Here is a 13050-nt window from a genome sequence, read left to right as displayed (position 1 = left end):
TCCTATCATGTATGTCCAAAGTAAGACACTCGTCATGCTTAAAGAAACAATCACTGTTATTGACAGAATTTCTCATTTCGAATTTTTGAATTATAATTGGGCGGTTTAAGCTATGAAAACTCCATGTATTCAAAAGATGATCATAAATAACTACTTTTCAGTAAGGCTTTGATTTTCTGAAGTGAAGTGAGTGTATCCACATTTTAAATATAAGCACACTGAATATCAGAGTTTGATAGCTTTAACTAAATGTACTAAATTATTCCATACACAGCATTTATGTTATCATTGTGTAAATCTTTCTTAGATACTTTACCACCACTTTAATACTGGCTAAAACACATAGTAAACAATGATCGGCAAGGCAAGGAAGCATCATCAAAAACAAACACCTCCCCCTCTCTCTCTCTGTCTGTCTCTCTGTCTGTCTCTCTCTCTCTTCATGCTGTCTCCCTATTTCACACATAAACCTCCCACACGCCACATACTTAGACATGCGTAGCCTTTAGTCTGGCACTGTGTTTGTGTTTGTTTTTCAGGTCATACATTTACATAGTCATGTAAATGTCATGTGTCACAGTCATGTGTCCTGCTTTGTCTTTCTAAAGTGGGACACAAAGCAAATCCCCATAATGCAACTGTATTTGTCAAAGGTGAAATGTTAAAGCTGTAGTGTGTAACTCTGCAATACAAACTAATGTGTGAACTCATCACACAATGCTGATTAGCTCCATGTGACTCTCTCCAGGTTTCTCAATATAGCAGTGTTTTGTTTCCATCACGGCACAGTTCGGTTTGGTACAGAACGGTATGGTTTGATAAAGCCCTCGGTCAGCCGACAACGAACACTGAACACACCACAACAGACAACAACACAACAAACAACAACGGAGCAGCTTGTTTTTTCTCTGCTCGCTTTGTGGCTGTTTAGCTTTGAGTGAGAACAGACTGCAGTGTTGAATAAACACAGATTCTGTCGCCCAATCAGGTGACTGTCGTGGGTCTAGCTCCACCTATAACCTATCATTACTCTGGTAGCCCAAGGTAAGGGTATAGAAAAATGATTTTGGTACTATTCTTTATGGAAATACGTACCAGACCATACCAAACGAAGCGTTCCACTCGGTGGAAACATGCCATTGCAGCTGATAGAGGGACGGCACAAGCATGGCGGCTACCCTTGTAAAGTGAGACGGCAGCAAACTTAGGTTATTGCTGGATCAATTATCTCCAGTTCTATGAAATCTGAGTGAGGTAAAATGAATCGAGAAAGAGAACTTTAAGTTAAGGAATTGACCCCAATTCTCTAACACATTAGTGAGATAATGTTGAAAGAGACTCATTCATCCAGGTATTGCAGTTTTCTTGAAGTTCTCTTCAAGAAAACTAAGTCCAGTTACCACTGATTAAATTCTAGGATGTTCAGGTTCACCTGAGGCCTAAGGTAATTCTGAAGGAGCAGCGACACTCGCAGTGTTTTGGCAACAGAAGTCACACACTGCGGCTTTAAGGCTAAGGTTAGAGCAAAGATCAAGTAAGGGTGAGGGATCGGTAAGAAGCTTAGTAGTTATTTAACATTTACAGTAGCACATGAATCTGTAAGTCAGTGTCATTTTATCTGATGCAGGGGAAACTGACCGTGTGCATGTGTGTGAATGAATTACCATCTAAATATTTTAATTAGCCTGTGCCTTAGCTCTGTGTCATTAGCAGGCCTTTGATGACCGGGATACATGACAGCCGTGTTTCCACATCCAACATAATGGGGGACAACATGGAGAGACAAATGTCTCTAATACAGTCTTATCGTTAGTGTTGTTGACACAAACGTGCGATATATTTGTCTTTGACAACATCAGAGTAAAAAGAAATAAAAAAGAAAAATTGCTGTGATCTCCCCCTACAACAAATGGACATGGTTTCCTCCACCTGACCTTGGATGACAGCAGGAAGTGTCCCATACCAACTGTCAACCCAGATCAGACCCTATCTGCTCTCTCTATTTCACTCGCAGACACAGACAGTTTTCTGTCATCCTCGGGCCTCTTACACTCACACACAATCAAAAACATAAACATACACGCGCAGTCACACACAGACAGTCTCCAGCTGCAAAATTAAACAGCAACCTATGTCTACCATTGGTGATAAGATTGCATTAAAGTCATGGGTCCACATGGGTCTGCTTTGAAAAGTCTCATGTCTGTCTGGTTACTATGAAGCCAGAGTCAGGAGCTGTTTACTTTATCTTCTTATCTTAGCTGGAAACAACAGGAAATCACTTTTCTGTCTCTGTACAACGCTAACAAACACGACATCTTTAAATATCAAAAATAATGAAATAGCACAAAGAATAAGTTTATTCCTGACAATGTCAAACTCTTAGACCTCTTCTTTAATTTGGTGTAGTGGAGGTAAAATGTAAAATCTTGGAAAAGATATAAAAAGAGCCCAACAACAATCCATCAGTGTGGTGGTTCAACTACAATTTTTAAACGGAAACTTACCACATGGAGAATCTTATTCTCTGTCTCGTACACAGTGCAATCCTGTAAAACGAGAGGAAGACAAAGAGGAAGAGGAAGAAAACGTGAGAGGAAGGAAGCATCAACGTGAACATCCGCACAGAGGCTCAGATATCTTCGGCCTCCAAAAATAAAGTGAAGAAAAGAGGAAATAAAAGAAATGAGAGATGGATAAAATTAACGATGGATCTTTCTCACTGGAGAACATCAATAATCAGCTATTCATTTCTTACCGTCCACATTATGTCTTGTGTTACTTTGGAGTGACCAGCTCTGGAACTACTCTCCTGCTACTCTCCAGCCTCCTCAGGATTTAGAAATTATTTGAACATGACAGATTGTTATTTAATGGTAGCTGATAGTTAATCTATTTCTGGGAAAGCAGCCCACTGTATCCAACAGATGTGCATGGTAGCAGTTAATGAATCTGTTTGATGCATTAGTGCAAACAGCGCTGCCACCTTTGTCTCACTTCACCCTGGCAGCCACGTGTTCATTTTGCCCATTGTGGACCGATGGAAGCCCCTTACTCTTCGCTCTCCTTTGGCCCTTGTAAGAAGGAGTGGGTGTTATCTGCTCAGCTCCAGGACTCACTCTGGGCACATGCACAAACACACTCTCCACACACACTCAAAGCAGGGTCTTACAGGAAGGACATGGATGAGCTCCAGGACAGCAGGCATAGTTTCCGTCCAAACAATGAGGTTTTAGAGTGAGCATGTGTGCAAGTCTGGTTTTATTTCTTAAAAAGTAAATGTGTCAGTAGTGAATTTACAGTAGGGAGTAGAGAGAGGACGGGAAACGAAGTGATAAGACACCTCCTCATTCATTCTCCTTCTGAGTCCGGTATTTAAGCAGCAGATGAGGTTTAACAGGGAGTCAATGAGTGCATTGCCTGAAGCTGTGGCAGTGGTTCAGCATTATGTCCCATTCATGGTCAAATCTATAGAAATGAACTGTAAACTAGAGTAAGCTGCATCCATACTGATAGACCCAGTTTAAGCCCACTTTAGAGTTGTCCTTTCAGTTCAAACCCCGACCCTTGTCAAGTAGATAAATATAGTATATAACATTAAATACAGGCATGATAGACTGTCTGATACGTGCACGTGTGTAAGCACCTGTTGTACAATTGTAGTTAATTCTAGGCAGAGCTGCACAATGTTGTTCTTCAGTAATGAATACTCCGTCACACTGGCAAATGGAGACCTGAAAGAGACAAAAACAATGTTTATAATCTCGGAGGTGCACCTGGATCCTTCTGGATTATTTTCCTAATTTTGGTTATTGATCTTAATCAAATGTTCCTCAGAGAGGGGAATCCTACTAGGGTTCTTTATAGATAGTTATGACAGAGACAGCTGATAAAAGTCCACCTCCATATGATTGTGCAAATCTACATTAACATATTTAGATTTTTGTTATCATCTTTACTCACAAAGCGCACACCTAAAGCCTGCGGTATGATTCCTACCTGTCAAGCCAGGCTAGAAGGTTCTTGGCTGCACCAATCAGATCCACCACTGACGTGAGGAAATCATTGGGTAGTCTCCGAGAAGCCCGTCCATCATAGTGCCCACCCCTCCGCCGGCCCAGGATGAAGTTCTGGAGGTTCTTAGCTGAAGCGTTCAGCTTGTGGGACAAAGTCCTGAGGTTCTCTGTCTCTAAGCCGTAATTCTAGAGGATAAGCAGAACGATTCATTTCAGTTGCAGAATTACAGAAAACAGAAAGAATTTGTTTGCTCATCAGTGATTTGAAGTTACAACTGCACCGCTGTCTGCATATGGATTACAGTAATAAATCACAATGCAATGTTTTGAATGTGGTGAAAGCTACACACCTACAGCACTCCTTCAGAAGCTTCACTCCTCACATTCATGCATTTATTATCTGAGGACACCTTTTCAGGTAATCCTCAGATGTATCTGGTGATGTTTTACTTTATTGCTCCAAGAAGAGGATGAGCGTACTGCAAGCATTTTATATTTATGACTGTTCTCGTGGAGCGTGTATTGCAATCACTTACCCCACCTTTAATTAGTGAGCTGTCAGAGCTATTGTATTCAACACTGGAGATAGAACATCTGCTTTTCTCCCTCTGCTTCTAGTCTTTGTGTTTAGCTGGGCTTCTCCTGCCTCCAAATCCATAGCAGATACTCGACATGGGAGTGTTTTTTTATCTTCTATCTAATTAGTAATTGGCCCAAAATATTGACTATTGTTTTTACTTTTCCTCAATGGAAGTTTCTTTTCTTGTAGACAATATTTACAGCGGAAAGGAAACAGGAAGCTATGTCAGTAATGTGTCTAAATCCCAGTTTAACTACTATTACTGTGGAAATGCTACCTCTGAATAACCAGAAGCATTTTTATAAAATATCCACTCTGCCCACATACACACACGCACATAGCGAAAGAGAGAGTGCGCCACATTGCACTTAGTGTCATGTCCTCCATGACAGAGCCTGATTCCTGCTGACACAAAGGCTCCACACAGACACAGATACACACACATTAAGATGCACTCATACCCTTGTAAAGTCTGATGTGCAGGCTGAGGTAGACATATCTATTCCTCCCGTGCCTCTAGAACTATTCTACACAGTCACGACCACAGCGACAACAAAGGACAAAGGGTTTAACAGCAGAGAGAGAGAGAGAGAAATGAGGGAAGTGAGATACTGAAGAGGCAAGACAAGAGGGATGAAGAGAAAGCACCCAACTATGCATCTCAGGGAAACTAGGTCATGCACACACTGTGTTCTGTATGATCTTCTGTATTCTGTGTGAACATGGATGTGTACATGAACTTAGCGTGAACATGTTTGCGCAGCTGCAATTAGGCTGCCCTATATGCTTCGATCGGAAGCTCGATGCGGCTCTTTCCAGGGGACAGAGTGCTGAGATGAAGCATGACAATAATGCACTGTGTCAACTTTCTGAATGACTGCATGTGCACATGTGTACGTGTGTGTATATACACATACACACGTGCACATACAGTCATATGCTCACTGTACATATGCACTTGTATTTGTTACATCTTTAGGGTCTTTTTCGGGACTAGTAGTCCTCATGGAGACCAAAACCTGGTCCTAATGAGACAGAACCTCATTTCGGAGTGCTAAGATCTGAATTGTGGTTAGGTTAAGGTTTGGGTTATAGGCATGCAGTGGTTATGATTAAGCTAAATGAATTATCATAATCTTTCCTTCATTGTCTACCACTTTATCCTCCACTTGCCGTTGCCAATCCCAGCTGACATAGGGCGAAAGGCAGGATCACACCCTGGACAGGCCGCCAGTCCATCACAGGACCACATACAGAGACGAACAACCATTCACTCTCACATTCACACCTATGGGCGATGGCGAGTGTCCAATTAACCGCAGCTTGTTTTTGGACGTGTGAGAGGAAACTGGAAAAAACCAACTCACACGCAGGGACAAGATGCAAGCTCTGCTAGGCAACAGCGCTAGCAGTATGTTATTATCATACATTTGTATGATTTTAATGCTGTTTTTGTATGAATTCAACTGTCTTTATTAGCCTTATTACTTTTCTTTTGTGTTCTATTTTATGGTTCAATAATATCCTTAAGGGATCCTTATAATTAAACAAATAAACAAGTGGAAGTAAATGCGTGTGTATGTGTACCAGGTATTACTCATGTTGTAATAATGATGCACACATAATGATGCACATATGATGTATGGTTAGGGTGAGGTTAAGGTTAGATTAGGGTTAGGTTAATGTTAGGGTTAGGCCAATATAGTTCTGGTTAGGTTAAGATAATATAAGTGTAATGTAGTAATGTAGTTAATGTCGTGTGTGTGTGTGTGCAGTGAAATAATTTGAGCAGAATGTGCATATGTGTGTGCTAGATCAATACAGTGAGAGGGCAATGCCATTACAGCAACCACCCCCCACTCCGTCTTCATGTCGATGTGGTTGCCATAGCAGCTACATGTAGAGTGGCCTCTCCTCTGTGCTCATATTCCTACCATTCACTAAAAACAAACTGTTTCGATGCCACATCGAATTATCTTCTTTCAAAAGTAAATATTATTATGCAAATGTATCCACTTTTACTGGTCTTAAACATGAATATACATATATATAGAGAGATGTATATAGATATATAGATAAATATGTAGGGATATCACTTTAAATTTAACCCTGAATGATGAGTATTAAGAAATTAACATTTTTCTAACTAAAATGGTCCAATTTTATGTTGAATAAAAAGAAAAAAATAATAATAACTAATAAAAAAATAACTGGAACATGCACTTTAGGATTTTTGATAGAAAAGATAAAAGCAGATGTTGATGTATGATGTCTATGAAGAGCAGTTACATGAATGTTTAAAACAGTAAGGGGACAGGAATCACTGAACAAAAGAACCAAATAAATCTATGTAAATATTATTCAGGCCAAGATATTTTAAGGTTTTGGAGATGATGTTAAGCTTGCAAGATAAGAATATCCAGGCACGTTTTTTCTTCCAGGTGCTTCAGTGTAGTACAAATATATAAATCTGAGCAATTACAAAGTGCAATCATGATAAACATGTGTTTGTGTCTGTTTTAGGCCAAACAGACTGTTGACCTTTAACTAACATTTTGGTAAGTGTCATTACAGAATGGTGCCTTTCCTCTTTTTCTTCCAATCCCCTGTCCTATACAGAAAAAAAAAGGTTTATCAAATTACCTAGAGGACGAAGGTGGTACAGATTTCACAAATTAAGATAACTGAGTTATAACTATGTCCATATTACAAGACTAGTTGAGGTCTGTGTGGACACAGAAATCCAATTGCCATTTCCAATTTTCCGATCAGATTTGTGTCACATCAGTATGTGTTTCTAGATAAGGCATATATCCCATATGTTGCCATGCGACATGAGTAAGAACTTTTTTTTTTTTATCAGTGTCCATGTGGCTTTCTTGCCAATATGCATGCACTGAGAGTTGAGAGCCGCTGAAGCACGGCAACATCAAACAACCACAGGAGGAGAGTGTCGTTCTCTAGAGCTAAATCTTACCCACACATTTACTGTATAATGTGTCAAGTAACTGTTAAATATGAGTTTGCATGAGCACTGATTTTTCTGCTCACGTTGGAGTCATTTCTCAGTGTGTCTTGCTAAAGATTCTCTGCATACTTGGAAACATACAGTGGCAAAAACGTCATTGTATAGGCACATTACATACATACATACACACATACATACATACATACATACATACATACACACATACATACACACACATACATACACACATACACACACATACATACATACATACATAAATACACATACATACATACATACATGCACACACATACATACACATAGACACACACAGACACAAATACATACATAGACATACACATACATAAACACACAGACACATAAATACATACATACACACATACATACAGTACATATATACATACATACACACATAAATACACATACATACATACATATACATACATACACACATACATACATACACACATACACAGACACATACATACATACACACATACACAGACACATACATACATACACACATAGATCCACACATACATACATACATACATACACACACATAAATACACACATACATACATACACAAATAGACACATACATACACACACACATACATAAATACACACATACATACACACACACATACATACACACATAGACACAGATACACACACATACACACATAGATACACACATACATACATATATACATACATACACATACACATACACATACACATAGACATCTACACCTGCACTGAAAGCTCAGTCAGTGCAAAAAACTTGCATTGCTCTTTGGCCACAGTACCATGTCTCCTTTCACTGCTGCAAGACCAAAAGGTCACAGTGGTAGAGCCAGAGAAACAGGGTTTTGTTTTCCTTATGGTGGGTTATATCGCTGACAACACTGAATCTTCCTTTATTATCCAATTATTCTTAGTTTGTAGCTATAGAGCTTTGTCCAGTTCAGCTATCTTTAAATGGCATTTCTGTTTTATTGCACTTTGGTTTGTATTTCTGTAGTTTAATCATTAACTCTGTCAGTTATGATAAAACTATACACTTTAAGTAATCGCCGAGAAGAACATGGTGATCTCAGGCCAGTGGTGCAAGAAATGAGCAGTGGCACAGTCAGATAAGTTGCAAACCAGCAATTATTCGGTACTGATGGGTCACACCAGCATCCTCAAACTTCAAACTCCGCTTAGTTTGATCACAGTTACACAATTTGTGCAGTATGACCATGTAGACCCCTTGCTAAAATCCTCAAAACAACCTTTTGTTTGCTTTACAGTAGGTGTCTCCAGGACCACATTTAGTCACGGTGACACATACGCTGTGAAAACAATACCAGCCACACTGTCACGGCTGATAATAGATTTGGCTAACATGGGGATTTGTTTGAAACCAATCTGTTTGTTTGACTTCCTCCTGTTTCTCATCCAGATGCTCCAGATGTTGATGTGTTCCCTGAGCTCGGCAATTACATCACAGTGTTATCTGATGATGGCTAAACTGGCATTATCCTTTAAAACTATACTCGCCACACTTTTTAGTGACTCATCTTGTCTACCTGGCTTCGTGTGCGTGTGTATGTGTGTGCCCAGTTCCAGTGATTGCTGCTCTGGGACACATTCCCATGCTGGAACATCTGAATGAGAAGAGGTGGTGATTAGCGCTTGCGCGCGCACACACACACACACACACACACACATACAGAGGCAAACCTCAACTAATCCAACCATGTGTGCCTGGGAGATAAGGTGCATCCTATTCCTACACACACCCCCAGTCATTGCTCCTTCTCTCTCTCTGGACTGAGAGGGTAGCACCTAATTCTCCCTAATTCCCTAATCCTGGGCAGGGTGGCTCTGCATATAGTTAGCAGTGACCAAAACAGAGCACAATAAGCAGTCTAAATGATCGAGGATCTTTCTGGCCAGTCAGGGTCAGTTACTGGAAGAGGAAAATAAAAGATAGCCAACACATCTGTCCTAAAGAGAATTTTGTTCCCAAACTTCACAGATTTGACCAAAAATATCACTTAATGTAATTCTGAGATTAACAGAGCAAAGGTTATTTATATATATATATATATATATCTATATATATAGATATATATATAGATATATATGTAGTGAATGGACTTACATAATTGTGTTATGCTTGTAGGAAGGACTGTTCCGGGATCATGGTCCCTTTAAGTAACCATGTTTGTGATGACGTAGAGCCCTGTGCTGGTTGGTTGGTTACTGTACGTCCTCATCTTGTGTTTACTTCGGCTTCGCTGTTTTCAATAAACGAGGCACACAGTTTGTGCACTCAAGCTGAGAAATTGTTTTTACCTGTTCGAATGCAATTTCCACAGATAGATATCTGTCTTAAACACAGAGTAACGGTTGACAGCTGATACTATCAAATTCTAAATAGTGTGTGAACATGTGCAGCAGCAAAGAATTTGGAAAATTTAGATTTAAATGAGAAGCAGGCCAAAGTAGTGGGACAAAGCACTGGCATTAATTAGCAGGCAGCATGCTGGCAACCTGCAGCAGAGTTGTGTTTCTCTGCTCTTTAGTCTTTTCAGTTATCTTTTTGTTAGTTTCTCCACAGCTTTTAGCTCATGGTTTATTTCTCCATTCAATCTATTATTAAAACTACTCTACACTCAGTCTGTTATGACTCATTTTCACTGGTCGAAAAATAACTGTAATCCTGCATTTAAACTGTCTTTTTTCCCCACTGGGACAGTTTTAATTGGGATTCACTCACAGGTCAGAAACCTGTGCAACACATTCAGGTTTTAATCAGCTTGAGCTTCAGTCAGTGGGAGCTCAAGACCCAGGTGCATGTGCTAATTTCCATTAGCATAGCCATTGGCATTTAAGTTTGTCGTGATCTTTATTATTTAAATCTTGAGACAGCACTTGTTATCGTTATTTCTGTGAATCAGATCATCTAAACATTTGATTTAAGAGAGACTGAAGTAAAAGATGCAAAATAGCACTGCATCATCATTGATGGTGTTGCTTTTTCTTCCTCTGACTCATTTTGTTTCTGGCAAGACTGTGATGTCAGAATTCATGCACAGGTGATGAAGGGGTGAAAAGAAACACCACAGGGCAGATGTTCATCACCTTTTATTTTAGCAGCTTCACGCAGTTCTAAAAACTCCCGGGTACACGCACTCATTCTTTATGTGAATAAGAAAAGCTGACTGACCAGGGCACAGAGGAGGTCGACGGCTTCCAGGATGAGCTCCTGATGTCCTATTCTGGTGACACCCAGCTCTTCAAGCTCCTGATGGGTGATGTGCAGCAGCTGCTCGCCCCCCATCTGCTCCCGCTCAAAACTCTTCACATACTGCTGGAGACAGTCATCCAGACCTGGAGAGACCAAAGACAGATGCAGGTTAGCCTGTGGTGATACAGTATGTCTATCTACTAACACTACTGGTTAGTCCTCATTATTAAAACGTGTTAATTCATTCATCTTCTACCGCTTTATGCTCCACATGAGGGTCATAGCTGGTGCCAATCACAGTTGACATATAGGGCAAAAGGTGAGGAACATTCTAGACAGGCCGCCAGAGACAAACAACAATACACTCTCACGTTACATTTTTGAAATAGACAAAATATATATGTTATTGTTAGTATGTGAAAAGAGTTCTTCTCTGAAAAGGGTAAAAAAGACAACTGATAGATGTTGTATTACATACAGAGGATTATAGAGGATTGCATCCATTTAGATGCAACACACAGATGTCAGATATGAGTGTGGAGGAAAATTAAAGTTCTTTATTTTGCCTAAAGGGAAATAAAACACCAGCCTAAAGCCAGAAATGACTTCATTGTGTAATTACAAAACAAAGGTAGAGTAGGTTAACACTGATTTCTGTCATCTGATGTTGCTTGCACACATCACTGTGATAACCTTCAGTTACAATGAAATACATCCAATGTTGTTTGTGTTGCAGAGTGACAGCGCCGAGTTTCATACATAGTCTGATTGACTAAGGCTGTGTCCAAATTATAAAGATGTGAGCAACACTGATGTACGACTTTGCGCTGTTAAGCCGCGGCTGCCTGCCATGCAGAGAGCTAGTCAGCTATGGACGCGGTAGGTCCGGAGTACTATTGATCAGTAAGAGCCCCAGGCTTTGAACCAAACAGAGTCAGCAGAAAGCACTCCTCCCCACAGACCTAATGAACAGGCCTGCTTGAAAATGAGCACACGCGGAGCAAAAAGAGGAAGAAAATCCATGCACACAAAGTGTACACGCGCACAGAGCCACGGAGAAAAACAAACAGCACACTCCGTCCCAATGTGAACGCACATATCAATCACAGTCACACAAACAGATACGATTACAACTGCTGTTGTTATTCAGGGTCTCGACGACTCCGCGGAGGCATGCTGTTAAAGACGAGTAGAGCTGTGAGGAAAACACTGAAGCCCCTGGGAAGGACTGCTGTCAGAGAGCAGACAGTGTGGTAGTGCCATGTGCCACGGGACATGCCAGACATAAAAATAAACACATATAAGATATATATTCAACAAAGCAGAGCGACTGTGAATGTGACAAGTCAGTAAGAGACTCTTCACACTATAGCAAATAATGGTGAAAACTTAATTGAATACATTCCCGGTGGGCAGACCTTCATATCCCATGTGTTTCTGTGTGTGTTTTACAAATAACAGTACAGTGGTTTCGCATGGAAGACAGTAATCATGTTTACAAATGAAGTATATTGCAACGATACTTGTTTTATACTTGATGTTCTGCTAATACATACAAGTGTCATGACTTGTGTCAAAATTCCAAACCTTCAGTTTAGACGTTTGTTTTCTTTACCTTGAGCTTTTAGTTCAGTGTTTCTTTCCCCTTAGTTTTGCTTCCTGTCTTCCCTGATTGGCTGCCCCGCCCTAATGTGTTTCACCTGTGTTTGATTGCCCCTGCCTCTCTAGTGTATTTAGTCTCGCCAGTGTCTGGGTTGGGTCATTTGTTTTTTGTGTTTGGTTTGCTCTGGTTTGGTTTGTTAGTTAGTCTTGTCTGTTTTTTTGTATTCCTGGTCAACTCCCAGTGTTTCTGCTCCATGTTCTTTCGGTGTACTCATTACATCAAGCTTTATTAAAGACTGGTTTTACACTTTATTGTCACAACCCAATGCATTTACTGAGGTACTGAAAGTAATGCTGCTGTCAGTGAAATCCTTTATTTGAACTCTCTAGCTCTATATCCCCACATATATTACTGTTGTAAGTGTTTGGTCAGTGACACGGGTCTCTCAGTCTCCAGGGTCTGAAAGGATGAGAAGATTTTCTAGTTATCTAGCCACAATATTTTATCCAATCAGCAGCAATAGACAGGAAGTTAGCCTGAAGATGACACCAGTAACAGGAGTTTTTATAACAATTTTGAGGTGGCCTACTTGTTTGCTGATTTCTATTACTCTAAGAT

General features: G+C 40.1%; 1 protein-coding gene across 7 annotated transcripts in view; it reads right to left on the bottom strand.

The window, feature by feature from the left end:
- Positions 1–13050, bottom strand: part of si:ch211-26b3.4 (connector enhancer of kinase suppressor of ras 2) — a 54351-nt gene that overhangs the window by 30025 nt on the left and 11276 nt on the right. For all 7 annotated transcript variants that reach the window (XR_006361446.1, XR_006361448.1, XR_006361447.1 and 4 more), the window contains exons 2-5: positions 10809–10972; positions 4000–4202; positions 3647–3734; positions 2508–2549 (exon numbers count right to left, since the gene is read on the bottom strand). Coding sequence is in view for 4 of the 7 variants with exons in the window: in XM_044040545.1 (XP_043896480.1) it covers positions 2508–2549; positions 3647–3734; positions 4000–4202; positions 10809–10972 (497 nt within the window). In the remaining 3 variants the exon portion in view is untranslated. The remainder of the gene's footprint in view (positions 1–2507; positions 2550–3646; positions 3735–3999; positions 4203–10808; positions 10973–13050) is intronic.

The sequence above is a fragment of the Solea senegalensis genome, linkage group LG12 (genome assembly GCF_019176455.1).
Source record: "Solea senegalensis isolate Sse05_10M linkage group LG12, IFAPA_SoseM_1, whole genome shotgun sequence".
NCBI classification, from domain to species: Eukaryota; Metazoa; Chordata; class Actinopteri; order Pleuronectiformes; family Soleidae; genus Solea; species Solea senegalensis.
This window is presented reverse-complemented; position numbering and strand designations above follow the sequence as displayed.